The sequence below is a fragment of the Tiliqua scincoides genome, chromosome 1, assembly GCF_035046505.1.
Source record: "Tiliqua scincoides isolate rTilSci1 chromosome 1, rTilSci1.hap2, whole genome shotgun sequence".
In the NCBI taxonomy this organism is placed as follows: Eukaryota; Metazoa; Chordata; class Lepidosauria; order Squamata; family Scincidae; genus Tiliqua; species Tiliqua scincoides.
The window spans coordinates 198,609,204-198,626,231 of record NC_089821.1 but is presented as its reverse complement, the minus strand read 5'-3'; the positions used below and the strand labels follow the sequence as shown (position 1 = coordinate 198,626,231).

The window sequence follows — 17,028 nt, the reverse complement described above, 5'->3', positions numbered from 1 at the left end:
AGGGGAGAGGTGGGTGGAGGGCAGGGAGAGAGTGTGGAGGAGGTGCGCCAGGGGAAGGGAGGAAGGTGGGACTGGTGGAGCAAAGCTCCACTGGTTCCAGAGCCTCTGTGTCGAGCTCACCACCCGACACAGCGGTTCTTGATTCACTGCCGACCTTTGGCTTGGTGGTGAATCGAGTAGTCCCATTGCGGGGCTACTCTGTTTACCCGGGGGAAAGGGATGAAAGTCCCCTTCTCCCGAGGAGCTGCTGGAGGCTGCCCAAAGTGCGCAGGATGTGGCAGCAGCCATTTTGGCATCGGTGCAGCCCTGTGCACTGGGCAGCTCAGGATTGGGCTGTAAGGCTGCAGTATGACAGCTCAGGGGTGTAGCAAAGACTTTTTAGATCTAGCTTTTTAACAGACTGATGTACAGAGTGGCTCAGTAGCTGAAAGAGCTTTTTTAGTGCCATAGATCAGGGGTGTCCAAAAGTTTTGGCAGGAGGGCCACATCATCTCTCTGACACTGTGTCGAGGGCCGGGGGAAAAAAGAATTAATTTACATTTAAAATTTGAATACATTTACATAAGTTTACATAAATGAATATATTAAAGATGAACTTATATGAATGAATGAAGGTCTTGCAATAGCTCAAGGCCTATAAAAGGCCTTGCACAAAGCAAGGCTGGCCTTTCCTTCGCTGCCACTGCTGCATCACAGACGTGAAACAGCAAGCAGTGGAGGGAGCCCTCATCCCACAGCTCACACAAGAGGTCAAGCAGTTGTCCTCACACTGAGAGCAGTTGCATCAGGCCAGTGTGGGCTCCAACAAATTTCTGGAGGGCCAGAGGCTCATTGGAGACTGGGGGCTCCCTGAGGACCGCATTGAGAGAACTTGAGGGCCACAAGTGGCCCCAGGGCCGGGGTTTGGGCACCCCTGTCATAGATGAATGCTGTTCAGTGTTTAGGTATTCCTGTACCAACTACAAGTACAGTTTGTAAAAGCTCCTGGTCACAACTGCTTTGCAGCAATTTGTGTTACAACACTGAAACACAATAAGGCACATCAGTAAGACTTGCTGTTGTATTTGCTAATCTTCTGGAAAAAAAAAAAACAACCACCACCATGTAACTTGTTTTGGTCCTTGATCTATTGTGCTGCCAAAGGACTGAAGTGTGCAGAAAAGGAAGAATCTCAACATCATTATGAATCAAGATAATAAGCAAATGCCGTGTGATGCTAAAGCAATTTGAGCTTAGCTGCCCAAAGCCTGTGCCAACAAACCTCTCTATAATCCTGCTGTTGTTTTGATGGCCCCATTCATATACTCACCAGGCAGCACTCCTGTTCATGCAATTCAGAAGGACTGGCTACTGCTTTCCTCCACCACACAGTGGGGCAGGCACTTGATGCAGAGCACGGTATGTACCTGAGGCTGATTTATGCAATTTTCAATCTTCTCTTTTGAGGGGGAAGAATAATAACATTTCTCCACTGCATATGTGGACATCATACTTCTACAGCAGGGGTGCTCAATAGGTGGATCGCGATCTACCGGTAGATCGCGAGGCAAAATGAGTAGATCGCGGAGTGCCGACCCCTCCCTTCAGGTGTCTCTGGGAGGAAACGCCGGGAGTAAGGCCCATTGTACTCAATGGGGCTTACTCCCAGGTAAGTGTGGCTAGGATTACAGCCTCACAGCCTAATCCTAGGCATGTCTACTCAGGAGTAAGTCGTTATACTCAGTGGGGCTCAAGGTAAACCAACATACATTGTACACATAAATGTTATATGTTAAGATGGCGCAAACATTGTAAAAAAAAACTCTGGTAGATCTCCGGGCCTTGCTGGGTTTCAAAGTAGCTCTCGAGCCAAAAAAGTGTGAGCACCCCTGTTCTACAGCAATGTGGTAGGGGGAATAGCACAGCTTCCCTTTCTATGCAAAGTGAATCATTGGTCTTGCAACTATAGGAATCAGGCCTAAATGTCTTTTTCCCCCCCTCCAAAGCTAATGAAGAGAGAAATTACAGCATCAAAGAAATAAGTACAAACATATAACATACAGATCAAATGAAACGTTTGATCTTTCCAAACATGATTTGGATAGTTTTTTCTGGATTACCCATGTGTAGCATATATTGTTTTCTTGGGATAAAAGACATTTAAAAAGAACAAACTTTCAGCTTTCAGTTCTAAGCTTGACATTGCTGGTCATCTTGTTTTACTGGAGAAGAGGTGAGAGAGAGAGAGAGAGAGAGACTGTCTTCATAACTTGTTTTGCCTTTATTATTGCAGTCCTCTTGTTTATTTAATGTTTATTAAAACACACACACACACACACACAGAGTACACCTAAAAATCTCAATGAATATACGTAAAACTTATACTTTCTTTTTCTTAACATAGCTGGCAGCCTTTTTTTATTTCCCCATTTTTGATTTAATGAATTTTGTAGGACTGCTGTGTGAAAAAGCCCAAGGTTGATGGCCCGAATACAACTTGGAAGGATGAGAAGACCGCATGCAGAGCTAGGCTGCCTTTTCTATCCCATTTGTGTTGTGGCTCTTTTGGGTGTTCTACCCTTCAATTTGGCCAAGCAACCTAAACCATAAAAGTGTTTCAAAGTGGTAAGCATGGTTTTTGACTACCCAGAAAACAAGAATGTGAAACATGCTTGTTGGGAGACCGAAGCTTGAACTCAGTCTAGGGTGAGAAGGCCTGCCTTGCCTTCAGCACAGTTCTGTTGCAAATGCTTTTGTTATGGCACTGACCAAGCTTCAGATCTTGCCTCTATGTGAATAATCGCATCTGTTCAGTTCCAAGAGACCTTCTGTGGTCTTGCAGTGCTTATCAAAGAGGAACTCACAGTTTTCCACAGCACTCCCTCCCATTACAGCAAATGCATCAGGCATCCTGGATGCACTTCAGTACCTTGGGCTGAAGAGGAAGGAATCCTGGCCTTTTAGCCATAAAGAAATGGTTTGTACTGTATATTGGCAAAGCTTTCTTTCACAGTGACAATCCCAGGCACTGTCAGACTTCTGAAAATCCATCTTATGTTTTGGCAGCGCCTTCCTCTTCTGTTTTTAATAACACGCTACTCACAAAATGCAGAGCCCTGTGCTTATATGTGCTCGCTCGCTCGCTCTCTCACTCTCTCTCAGTGGTTCACTGAGGCCTTACACCTGCTTTCTGATGTTCCATTGATTCACACGTGCAATTAATAAGCTTAATAAAATAGCTCAGAGGCTAGGTGATACACAGAGTGCTCACTTCAGAATTTTTTTAAAAAGGTACTTGGTAGATGCAGGGTAAGGGTTTCTAAGTTTAGCTTGTAATACTTAGCATTTGTTGACTGAGCAAAGTCTTCACATGAATTATCTTGATGTAATCCTTACAACAGCCTTGTAAGGTATGCATTATTATCCCCATATTGCAACTAGAGAACTGAGCTGAGAGGGCACGGTTTGTCTAAGGCCATCTACTACCTTCACAGCAGAGGAGAGATTCAACTGAGGAAGGCCTGGTTTGCAGCTGAGGCTCCAAGACAGCCCTCAGCCCTTTATTGTTCTTTCCCAATTATCTGGTTCTGTATCACACTCATAAGCAATCCAAATAGATGCCAAGAATGGAATGGCTACATTACTGGTTCCCAACCTATGTTCCCTGGACCATAAGTGGTCCGCGAGACCCTGAGAAATGGTCTGCAAGGTATGAGAGGAAAAAATAGCTTTTGATCACTTTCAGTGTTTCGCTGAGTGCTCTGCCACAGACCAGCAGAGAGGGTAAAGAATGGACTGCCTGAGGCCAGCACAGAAGCATCAGCTGCTGTATTGGAATCCTGGAAGATCTGGTGAGAAGGTAGATGTGGTGTCAGCAATGGTCCCTTTAATGGTAAGGCCTGGGCATCCAGCAGAGTGTGCTGCACAGCTGCAGCCACTTGAAGGCAATTGGGCCCTCGCCCTCTGGGATATAAGGAGCACCTGAGGCAGGAAGGGTTTGTGGGTAGCAGAAGGAGGAAAAGCTTGAGGAGACATTGGTGAATGGACTTTGGAGACTGCTGGAGATACTGGAGTTTGGCATGTGGCTGCTGAGGACCAAGGGTTTGCTGTAGTGGCTGGAGGCTGCTGGCAGAAGAGAGGACCTCTGCAGGTTGAACAGGCAAGCTACCCTGGAGGTGGGGTCCAGCAGGACAGAACCAGGGTTATTTGTTGGGGGAAAGAAGGGGAGTTAATTTGCTTAAAGTGGGTATAATTCTCCAGGCAGAGCTTGGCCTTGGAATTTGGCAAAACAGCTGCAGCTGTGGATGGTCCATTCTCTGTCGGTTTGTGGGGGACTGCTTGCTTGGGAGCACTTTCCCACAGATGGCAAGAGAGAGTGGAGAATGAATTGCCTGCAGCTGCACCTGGCAAAGAAAGCAGCAATTGACAGATTTTCTCTAAAAAATGTCTAATAAATCTCTAATTATTACAAATTTATATTTTTTGTGGGCAGGGGGGTTGAGGGTTGCATGTGGTCCACAATGATTCCAATTTTTGCCTCAGTGGTCCTAAAGGTTGGGAACCACTGCACTGGACAGATACATGTACACACTCACTGTAAACTTTGGGCTGTCCACCAGCAGAACTTGAGTTCTGCTGGCCTAAGGGCCAGCCTGCCAGTAGAAGTGATATTCTGTTGATGGGCTGGCATTTCTGCTGGTGAGCAGAGAGAGGTGGCTGTGGGGGCTGAACAGGGGGGAATCAGAGCCTCAGGGGTGCATGGAGAAGGTGGGTGAAGGGCAGGTAGCTGCGGAGATGTCTGTCGATAACCTCTGCTCCGTTTTAGCCCTGGCACACTCTCTACTTGAGCTTGTGAACTAAAGGGCTGGTGCAATATTTATCCAAAACAATTTGAGCTAGCTGTTGTGGTAAAAATATTTAAAGCACAGAAACACTTTCTAAGTTAGATGGGGAAAAAACCAAAGAAAAAGGATAGAGTAGAAAAAATGCTTTGTAAATTTTTTAATCTTCCTGGTTTCTATCCAGGAAAAATCTTATGTTATTGGAGATGGAATATGGGGTGAGAGAAACTACAGCTTTGAGAATATTCTGCTGTCTATCAAGGTAGTCTATTCCTGAATTCTGAAAAATCCAGAAATCCAAAGAGGGAAATCATGCTGAGAGAGGTGGATTCTTTATTAAGTAAATATTAAATTTTTGGTTTAAAAAAAGAAGTGCTGTCTCTGGAGAATAAAAGCTAAGTCAGTTCCTCAGCTTGTGTAAAACTAAGAAAAAATGGTAAACCTAGTGTTGATCAAAACTTACATGATTTCTGGAGCGTAAGCCAAGAATGAGCTGTTGCATATCTATGTATAATTTCCTCTCTCATGAGACCTCGAATGTATTTTTTTTTTTGCTGAAGGATTGGTACTGTACTCCTTTGTATGATGCAATAAGTAGGTGGTTTAAGCAGCAGCCTTGGGCCAATTCATGTGAACCTTGAAAATATATTGAGATGTGAGTTGAAAAGATGTGGTCTGAATTTGGAAAGCTGCCATAGTTCCTCCAGGCAAAGGTACCTTTAACAGAGTTATTGCAGAAATTCAAAGGGTAAGAGGGAGCGTGCATTTTCACTCTGCCCAAAAGAATATATGTTCAAATGCATGTTTACATGCTAACGAAGCACATCCTGTGCACTCAGAAATAGAATGTGGCAATCATATAATTGAATTTGTCCTGCACTAAATTCAGATTAGTATTGTCAGATTGCAGTTTGGAACTCCTCCCACCCAACTTTCTTATTTTGAGATCTGCTGCTTAGCTGGGTTGTGAGATAGCAAAGATAACATCTCGCAGCTAGGGCAAGTATGTCAACACCACCACCAAGGATCAGGACAGAACAGATAGGGAAGATGTCATTTCCTCTTCTTCTATTACATTGGAGAATTTAAAACTATACCCATGTTCTTCAGGTTGTAATATTGACATTCGAGGTCCAGGCAATTAACTGGGTCACTGCCATGTGCAGTGAAGTGATGCTTTTTTTTTAAAGTGATAAATGGGGCAAGAAAGGGGAGCAACTTGGATACCACCCAGTGGGGGGCTAAGGCCCCCACTATGCTCCTGCCATGACTTTGGACTGATTTGCATTGCCCCATTGCTCATGCTATGGGTAAAAACCTCATGGGGTAAAAATTCAAAAGCACAAGTTTTCATGCACATCTAGTTCGACCCTAAAGGCACAATCCTAACCAGGTCTACTCAGAAGTAAGTCCTATTTTGTTCAATGGGGCTTACTCTCAGGAAAGTGTGGTTAGGATTGCAGCCTAAGTTGGTTTTCTTCTGCAAGCAAGAAAACATTTGGGTTTGTACACAGAGCCAAGCAATCAGTCAGCAACTTCAACACACACCAATGCTCAGCATATTTCTTCTCTCTGACTTTAATAATTTGACTTAAACATGAAGGAAATTAAAACATGACTTTTAGATTCTTTATGTTTCACGTCTTTGAAAAGTGTCCTTAGATCAGCAGTGAATCAGCGTAATTCATGAGTTTCTTCATTTTTGCCTTACTTAATACTGAAGAATTCACGACTTTCTGATAGCCTAAAAAGAGTTTCGACTCACCCCGCCTGCATAAGTAAGAGAATCAAGAGTATCACAGGAATAAATAACCTTTATTTTCAATTTCATACAGAGGTGCACTGTCTGAAGATGGAAGGGTTTTAGAAGTTGTGACGTTCATGTTTATACCAGATCCTTAGACTGTAATTATTATTACAACAGATCACCCTTCCTTAAGAAGTCCACATACAAGGCAGATTCTTTCCAATTTGGTAAATCATTTTCTCTTGCTGAGAAAATAATTTACTGATGTACATACTGGCTCACAGCCCAATCTTAAGTGTGCTTACTCAGAAGTAATCTCAAATGAGATAATTGGGCTTACTCTCAAGTAAATGTGCAAGTTTGTAGCCTTCATAAAGTTCCAGAAAAAGGACCAATTTCTCTCATATAGATTTTGTTTTAGCCATTTGAAGGGTGGAAATGATGAAACTACTGAGCTTTTTTTTACAAGGCAGGATCTGCATTTAGTTTACTGTCCTCTGCATCCTGCAAAGTTATAAAATTTCTAAACAAGAACCCTTTCAAAGCAAGGGCTGAGATGTAAGTGGGAGAGTAGTCGTATTAGGAGAAATACTCACCCAGAAGAGAGGCAAACCAGCCCTTGAGGGTGCAGGCAGTAGGAGTAGCTTACAGATGAGACAAAGATGAAGCTGCAGAACATGGCTTAACATAGTGATCCCTTGCCTGTCTTGCTTGTTTACATATTAACTTTCAGTGCTTTATTGTTAGACCAGGATTTATCTGAAGCAATCTGTTCAATCTGTATACAACAAATCTGTATTTAAAAGGATGGATCTCATAAATGTGCTTTGAAATAGATGCAGTATTTTTCTCTAATCTGGTATGGAACTCACTAGGATGAAGTAGTTGATTTAAGTTGATCCACTGTGGATTATGACACAGTTTGTACATTACTGGGCCTTAAAGTCCATTCCTATTCTGGAGAAACAGGTGTGCCTTGTCCCCTCCACCATGCACATCAAGTCCTGTGTGGAATAGCCTTGTTTGTACTATCCCTGCTGCCTCATTTTACATTAGAAGAAAACAGGAATGGGAGCATCGTGCCTATGGCTGCTGGCATAAAGCTCTTCTGCCGTACATTATGGAAGATGGCAAGTGGAGGAAATGGAGAGTGCCCACTCTCCAGCCATAAGATAGTACTTGTTGGGCCCAGTAATATATGTATGGAACCAAAGTGGCAAAGTGTTTGTATCATGAACTAAAAAGACTGTAGCAAGTTCTCAACAGGCAGACTGAGAAAACATTATGGACAAATAATCATTACTTGTCTATCACTGTCATGCTGTAAACAAACAACAACAAAAAACCCAAGTAGCCTCTTTTGGAAACTGTTTGGGTTCTATTTTGGTTTTGGTGTCATTCCATTCTTCGTTACTCAGTTACTTTCCAGCATATTAACTTAAGCAATATAAAGGCATCTAGCTCTTCATTTTTGTACAGATGATCTATTTTGTTGGCACTTGCTCACCACTTGACAACAAGGATCTTGGAGGTTTGGGATAGTAGCCAGCAGTTATACAGCTATCTGAAGAAAATCGAGTGAATCTATAATTCAGTGGCAAATCTGAAAAAAGCAGAGAAAAAACAAACGTACCATGTTTTTATAAGATATACAGCTCATATCACAGCAGTAATCTACAAAGAGCGGTATTTGTCCTCCTTAAGCTTGTCATCTGTGTGCTTATTATTGTAAGCATTTAATCAGACCACATAATTATCACATGATTACATATTTACTGTATAGAGTTCATATGCTTGAGTGTGATGTTGATACTTTGGCTTATGCTACCAGGCATGCTGAGGTTGTTTAAAGGATGTTTTCTTTAAAAACTACTTCTAAAGCATCTGAAACTTGTATTTTTATTTAGAAATAAATTACCTGTGTAATTTGTAAGGATTTTGTCGTGTGTAAGTGGAGCACGACCTACTACATAATAATAATCACATACTAGCAGTTTAAAGAAGGGCTGCATTCACTTTCCCATGCTCTACTTTTAATCCACATTGCAATGCATATCAAAATAAAAGCAAGGTGATACTTGCAATAATTATGCCATTGTAATCTCTCTTCTTACAATGATTTAGAGAAACAGGAATATAGCCCATCACTTGACAGACGTGGGCAAAGCACTGCACTGTTGATACTTGTGAGAAACTTTTGAAAGGGCTTTTATAATGTGATACCAAGCATCAAACATTGTGTGTGGTTGGGAGAGCATCTAGTACCGCTCCCAAGAGTAGGGGCAGATTTCAAAAGTGATTGCATACAAACCTATGCTTGCATTTGCAATTGCATACCTGAAAGGTATACTGATCCTGTATAAAATTCTCATGCAGATAAGTAATGACAGGATTAAAGAACAAAAGCCCAAACTTCCATTCCTTCAGGACTAGCTACAGTATTTATAACAGTATAAAGGAATGCATTATTTATTTTATCTATTTTCTCATTCCAAGCCAATACCCACTGGAGTGCTCCTACTGACTTCACAGGAACAAAAAGAGCTTTGCTGAGTTCCAGGCATCAAAAGATACTTTCTCCATAAGCTTCACAGCACAATCCTATGCATGTCAACTCAGAAGTAAGTCCCATTGTGTTCAATGGTGCTTACTGCTAGGAAAGAACGGATAGGATTGCAGCCTCAGTGTTCTTACTTGAGACACTGCTCTACTTCTACTTTTGCCTACCTATTATTGCCCACCTTTTAGAGTGAAAGGAATTATACTCTATCATTTTTGTTCTCACTGTTTCACTTACACAGCCACACTCATTATTGATTGCAGCTTATTAAAAGCAAATAACTTGTATACTTTAAATATAATTGTTGTAAGTGTTTGCGTGATCATAGCTGTGGCGGTAGCAGCATTTTTCATAGAACTCCGGTTAGGGGGGCATCACTGCCTCACCTTCCATCTCCACACTGTTAGTCCCTGGTACTTGACCTTGGATGGTTCTACAGTGTTCTGGCTTCCCACAGTTTCTATAATTAGGGTTTTAGTCTGTGCTGGCCCTGCAGCCATCAACTTTGTAGACATGGCAAGATGACAGTAGACCACGAAGCAAGAAGAGTTTATGTACCTCTTGTCATGACAATATGGCAGCAACAAGAGATGTAGAAGCTCTGCAACTATATAATTGGTGTGCATTCATTGTCCCTTTTAAGATTGTCTAGTTTTTGCCAATACTTCATTTATTCATTCAATTTATACCCTGCTTTTTTCCGAAATGGGCATTCAAAGCAGCTTTTTTCCTTATGAAATATCCTTTTCATTTTGTTGACTACTTACTCAATCAGCATTATAACTGACTGAAGCCTGCTGTTGGCCATTGATCTGACAACAAATAGACCACAGTAGACTGTGTGTGAGAACATCTAGCTCACCTTCACATGTGATTCCTTTTCACATAATTTCAGATTTTAAAGACAACTTGTGATATTTGTGCAGATGCATCTTCCCAGCAAAACATCTAGGTTAAATTAAGTACTATGCCACTGGATACTCAATTTTAACACTACTTGGGGCAACATGTTTGCCATAGGCAACACAGCAAAAATGTTTTAAAAGCTCCAGAAGCAGTCAGATCACCACAGGCATGCTGGCCTGAAGATGAGGCCAAAGCAGGAGGAGGAGGAAGCTGAGAAAAGCAGAAAGGGAAGAAGTTGAGTAAAGCAGAAATCGCTGCTCCTGTATCAAAGAATGTTATGATTCATAATCTTAGGGGAAATGACTTGGCAAGGTTGCAAAATATCACCACTGGGGTCTCTCTAAAGAGATACACAAAACGAAGGAAAAGGCCTGGAAGAAAGTACTAGCTGGCTGAGAAAGGACATGAAATGCCATGCAAAGTGCCTAGAACACTAGTTAAGAACAGTTGTAGATTGTGTGAAAGGGGGTAGTGGAAACACACAAATCCAGGGTGATTTTTCTGAAAGCCTACAAAATATGTCCAAGAAGGATGCTGTTATGCTATTCCTTAGACAACTCCTTTCCCCCCTTAAGTGATAGTGCTCTGTGCACTGAGACTAGGAATCAGCCTGTCACATTCTCCATGCTGTTTAGAGCCCTGGGTCACATTTCACATATAACATTCCCCTCGCATACTTATACTAGAGTCCCCTGCCTATCTGAGTTTCCCTGAACAAACAGCCTTGACCAAAACTTTCCTGGATCCCTAGGTTCACCTCACGTCTGGTCACTGGTTCACCTCCTTCATTTGACTTTGAAGCAGGAAATCTGAACACCTGTTGATGTCAAACCAGCCTATCTGAGCCTGGGGGTTTGGGGGCGTTTAATGCCAAAATGGGGTAATAAAGGGAGCTGACCAACAGGTGAGGAAATGTGTGTGAATGCAAGATATAAGATGAGCCACACCAAGATGAAAGCCACAATGTTTCCAGGTAGGAAATGGTTAATTCCCAAGAAGATTTTTTTTCTCCAGTGACAGGGGATGTGGAATTGTAAGTGGACTATTTAAGTCAAAGAAATCTAATTACTTATGTACCAGGGGACATCCACTCAAATTGAGTGTTGAGAGAGTTAGAACAGACAAAAGAAAATATTTCTTTGCTCAGCGTGTGGTTGGTCTGTGGAACTCCTTGCCACAGGATGTGGTGATGGCATCTGGCCTGGATGCCTTTAAAAGGGCATTGGACAAGTTTCTGGAGGAAAAATCCATTACGGGTTACAAGCCATGATGTGTATGCGCAACCTCCTGATTTTAGAAATGGGCTACGTCAGAATGCCAGATGCAAGGGAGGACACCAGGATGAGGTCTCTTGTGATCTGGTGTGCTCCCTGGGGCATTTGGTGGGCCGCTGTGAGATACAGGAAGCTGGACTAGATGGGCCTATGGCCTGATCCAATGGGACTGTTCTTATGTTCTTACTTTATTTTGGACAGTGGATATTGATCTCAAGTATAGAATCTATTTGTCTGCTTTTTCTCTTTTTCCATTTTAATTCCCAAAAACCTTTTCCTTTGATTTGATTAAAACAAACCTGCCTAGTGCTTTAACTCAAATGGCCTCCTGCATCTGTAGCCTTGTTCAGCCCTACCCCAAAGAAGGCAGATGTGTGATTGTATTGGAATGTGTAGGAGAGAAGCAACACAAGGATGTAGGTGAAGACACTTACAGCCCAATCCTGGGCTCCGTGCTGCAGCCCTGTGCTGCTGCAGACTGCCGCAAATGTGCCATAAGGCATGTTTGTGAGCCTCACTGCTGGGCTCCCACCTGTGCTAGACCAGCACCGGCTGGTGCTGGGCTAGCACGGGGCTATTGACCAGCCTCTGTGGCTTGGCGATCTCATGGACCGCAGAGCCACGGCATGGTGGACGGGGACGGGGACAGGGACAGGGAGGAGGCATTCCAGGGAGGGGGGAGGATGGCAGGGGGCGGGCAGGCGGAGGCGTGACGCGGAGGTGTGCTGGGGGAGGGGAGCGGGTGGGAGGTGTGCTGGGGGGAGGGGAGCGGGTGGGAGGTGTGCTGGGGGAGGGAGGGAGGCGGATCCACGGAGCTCCGCTCCACAAGATCCAAGGCGTTTGTGGAGGGCTCCACACCCTTCACGAACACCTTTACTTTACCGCCGACCGTATGGTTGGCAGTAAGGTGAGTAGTCCCACTGCAGGGCTGCTTACCTTACCCAGGAGAAGGGGATGAAAGTCTCCTTCTCCCGAGGTGCCTCCTACGGTAGCCTGGGGCGTGCAGGATCCGGCGGTAGCCGTTCTTGGTACTGCCTAGGCTGGGCGCTCCGGGCAGCTCAGGATTGGGCTGTTGGCCTCCTTTTCAGGTAAGAAATCAGGGTTGTTTGTTGACAAAGGGCCCAATCCTATCCAACTTTCCATTGCTGATACAGCTGCAATGCAGCCCCGATGTAAGGGAATGCACACCAGAACCAGGGGACATTCACTAAAATTGAGTGTTGGGAGAGTTAGAACTCACTAAATAATATTTTGCAGAGTAGCGCATATTTGCAAGGGTGGATGTGTTCTCACCCAAGGCCATCCTGGAGATCACAAAAGATGCTGAAACTTATCTTTGCATAGTCCTTCCTTGCATTATAAACTTTAAAGCACTTGATGTACATTTTGTTCAGCTTAACTTGCTACAACATAAAACTTCGAAACCTACTTCCTTTCTTAAGTCACACACCACTGCAACTTTCTTTTCTATTTTTAGTATTAAAAGCCTGCTGTCAGAGCTCATCAATTTTCCCCACAGCTCTGGGAAAGAATGTTTCATTCTTGCTGACTCTGGCAATGTGGAAGTTTTGTTTTGACGTGGGAGACATCCAATCTCCACTTTGGAAGACCTCAACACTGTAGCTCATTATTAAAAAATACTGAGATCCGAGTAACATGTTTCTGATCTTACTTTTTAATGATTATGGGTATCTTGTTGCATGCCTGGACTCACAGAGTGATTTGACTTTGTATAATTAAGATTTTTTTCTGGATGGAGGCAATTTTTACACTTCCATTATCTGTTCTGGTACTCTGTACACAAAAAACAGTGAACCTTTGTTCTCAGGAATGGGATAGCCAATCAGGAAGCCCGTCTTGCATGTAATACTGACTAGTCACCTGCCCTGCTCCTGAACTCCTCTAGTGAAAGCAAGGGCATCATGGGGGAAAAGAGAGAGCATTATTCTCTTTGCAAACTGAACACCTGCAACTGGTATTCAGAGGCATACTGCTGCTGAATGTAGAGGAAGTGTAGGCCATCATGACTATTGATAGACTTGATTACCATGCATGTGTCTAATCCCTTTTTAAAATCATCTAAACTAGTGGTTATCACCCAGGGATGGCCCAGTCATGAGGCTGATTGAAGCAGCTGCTTTGAGTGGAGAGCTGGAATAGGCAGAGAATTGTCCCCAAGTCTGCCCACTGCACCACTCTACCCTACTGCACCCCCCCCCAGCTGCTTCAAACCAGCACTTCAACTCCTCTCACTCACTGAGAGGAAAAATGGTGCAGTAGATCCAAATTCCATCCACCCACCTTTTCCTTTAGCACTGTTGCTGCAAGCAATCACAGCAGCAAGGCTGCAGAAAGAAGGAGCAGACCACTTTGATGATCCCATTAAGATTGCTCCACTTCCATAAATGGTTAAAACAGGATTGTTCCACACCTGCCTCCTTCTGGCCCACCAGGCAGGAAGATCGAATGGGCAAGAAAGAGAAGGGTATGGAGCATTCATTTCCTATGCATTTTATGTTTGCCATCTCCCACTTGTTCTTGCCCAGCTGCGTTCAAACAAGAGGTTGGGTGGAGCATGCTGGCAGTGACAGGGGAATCAGCTGCTCTGTGCTAAGTTTCCCTCTCCTATATTTTCCTCTCCTTGTCTGCTCACCTGCTTTTTCAAACAGCAAGTGAAGAGGAGATGACAGTGGCAGGACCTGCATACACTAATGAGCATGCAAGCAAACATAGGTGGGGGGTGACCTGGGGGTACATGCTGGTGGGTATGGTGAATTCTGCACCATTTTATCAGCAGGTTTGCTTGAACTACCCCTACTATCACTCCTGTATGTCTTACGACAACAAATTCAAAAGATTACTTAAGTGCTGTGGAAGTACTTCCCTTTTTCCCATCCTGAATCTCCCACTACTCAGTTTCACTGGATGACCACACGTTTTAATACTGTGAGAGAAGGTGAATAAATTCTCCCACTCTGCACCATACATAATTTTATGCCTCAATCATGTCCCAGCCTTAATCTCAGAAAATCTGCTCCGATGACTACAATTTCTATGATGATCTCAATACCATTACCATCAGGGACCACTGTGGAATCACAATTAGTAATGGGCATTGCCAGACAATGCTAGACAAGATTTAGGAACTTTCATGAGATCAAGTGTGCTAAAACTGAAAAGGAAGAAAAGATCACACCAGTTAGGGTCACACGGTGTGCCTTAGAAGCAGATGTTCAAGATATTAGATTTTGTTTTGGGAAGATAATAATAGAACTTGAAATAGAGGACAAAATGGCAGGTAATTTTTAATACAGTATATCCTTTTCCCTTCTCTGCCTTTTCAAAAATAAGCATGCTGTTATTTTCTTAGGACAAAACCCGCAGGCTGCTACTCTGAATTACGCTAAAGCACATCTACATTCTTTTGCACCTCCTTTTAAGAATATGGATTGCACCAAAGTTTACTAGTGGATGTTCATGTTATGTTAATCAGTGTTGGCTGCACTAATAGAAATGGATTTGCGTGGTCTCTTGGGTTACCTCCTAATTCGGAATGTTGATGCAGATAATACATTTCTCCTGGATGTTTCAACAAAAGAATTAAATTATTATTCAATAGAGGAATAATATAGAGACTGATTTTTGTGGTCAACTGGAAGGCACAGAGAGGTTTATGCATTTTAGAGAGAACAACTTTAAACAATAATCTTTAATCATCATATACATGATAATCTATCTCTATGGTCCTAATGATTAAAGTAAAAACTGAAATGGATTATTGCACCAGCCAATCATCAAGGAGAAATTGGACAGATTTTGAGTATAGGTTCAATCTTTTTAAAACTTTATTAAAATCATAGTACTAATAAGTTAGAATGTTACTGGACAACACCATCTTCTTTTGTTCATGATAGTGGGTCAAAATGTTTGGGAGTTATTTTGGGTTCTCCTGGGCCTCCTTTGTTTTTCAATTCTGGCTCAGTTGATGTTCCCTAAACAGAAAAAGCTTTCTTTTTTTCTTATACCCCTCATTCCTTAAAAAAAAAAAAAATCAGTAAACTAGAGAAAAAAATAGAGATGTTATTATTGCTCAATCTTCAAGGGATTTGTTTGGATAGTATAGAAAAAAAAAACATTTTGTTTTGGCCATTAAAACTGTCCCATTTGATCAGATTACATGGATTACTTTGTTCTAATTCTTCAATGCTCTGAGAATATCTAAAAAAGGATTTAGAGATGAGCATTACATTTCTGAAGTAGGTCTTCTGTTTGCATTAGATTATAATTATCTGATGATGTGTTTCCTTGCATGTTTGGATAACCACCAATTTATTTCTATGTAAAACTGCACTAAGAGTTTACTGATAGATAGCTTGTGACGTTAATCTTCTAAATCAATTGCAAGGTAATCAACACACAGAGACCAGCTCTAATGCTCATGCTCACTGAATGCCAAACTGCTTTTTAAACTTCTACAAGTTTTTTTAAGTATGTTTCAAGTTTGTTGGAAAAGTTAGAAAAACAAGAACAATATTTGCAGCTATTTTCTTTCTGTATTGGATACAGCTATATTTAATCTATTAATGTTGAAAATTCCAATCAATCTCCACCATCCTTGCCCAGTTATGACATCATTGCTTGTGTATAAATGAAGAGTGGAACTTGTGGACTGTGGGGCTTTTCTTCTTGGCTTTACAGCATCTGAAGGGTATGAATGGTGTTCCAACACAAGGCCCAGTTACAGCCTGCATAAAATCATTTAATGGAAATGAAATCAAAGCCTACCATGAAAAAACAGAAAAACATTAAAGAGAAAATGATGTACCTTACTCATTTTACTAGGAATTTTTCTCTTAAATCTTACAGATGTGGCAAAATTTGACATTTCATAGAAGGTGGGGATCAACTTTTGGAGGTGGGGATCAACCACTGATGAGGAGGTAATCTTTTGGGTTATATAGTACTGGTTGTTGCAAGTCAGTATGTCTTTATGAGTTGTTACATAAAGAGAAGGGTAGCCCAAGCCTATCCCTGCCGGTGGCATTGGGTACAACAGTGCCAAGGCTAATGCTGCATCCAGTGGCACCCCTGGGGCAACCAGAGGTCTCCTCAGGGGGACTTTCATCCCCTCCCCCTGAAGAAAGTCCCAGGCCCTGCAGTGGGGCTTCTTAAATGTGCGCCAGCTATTTTGCCAGTGCAGACTTGAGAGCCTCTGTGTCAGGCTTTGTAGTTTGACACAGAGTAGGATATGGTTGAACAGGGCTCCACCAGTCCCATTCCCCTCTTGCCCTGGTTCCTCCCCTTGGTCTGCCCTCCCCCCACAGAGGAACGCCTCCTCCCTGCCTTACAGACCTTACAGCAGTGATTTTCAACCTTTTTCATCTCATGGCCCACTGACAAGGCACTAAAATTCTCAAGGCACACCATCAAATTTTTGACAATTGACAAGGCACACCATGCTGCCAGTGGGAGGCTCACATCCCCCATTGGCCCTACTAATAAATGACCTTCCCTCAAATTTCTGTGGCACACCTGTGGACCACTTGCGGCTGCCTTACAGCAAGGGAGCTGTTCCCTTACTCTGGTTGGCGTCCATCTGATGCTGGGCCGGTGCCAGCATTCCCCACATGGAGGGTGCTGTAAACGTGCTTTACTGCATGTTTACGACACCCAGTGAAAGGGCTGAGGAACTTTAGGATTGGTTCCTAAGATCAGGAGATA

At 42.9% G+C, this 17,028-nt stretch overlaps 1 protein-coding gene across 2 annotated transcripts in view; it reads right to left on the bottom strand.

Annotated features, from left to right (window-relative positions):
- Positions 1–6,622: 6,622 nt before the first annotated feature.
- Positions 6,623–17,028, bottom strand: part of NT5DC1 (5'-nucleotidase domain containing 1) — a 132,676-nt gene continuing 122,270 nt past the window's right edge. For both annotated transcript variants that reach the window (XM_066610949.1, XM_066610952.1), the window contains exon 12: positions 6,623–8,170. In XM_066610949.1, coding sequence (XP_066467046.1) covers positions 8,052–8,170 — 119 coding nt within the window. In that variant the 3' untranslated portion in view covers positions 6,623–8,051. The remainder of the gene's footprint in view (positions 8,171–17,028) is intronic.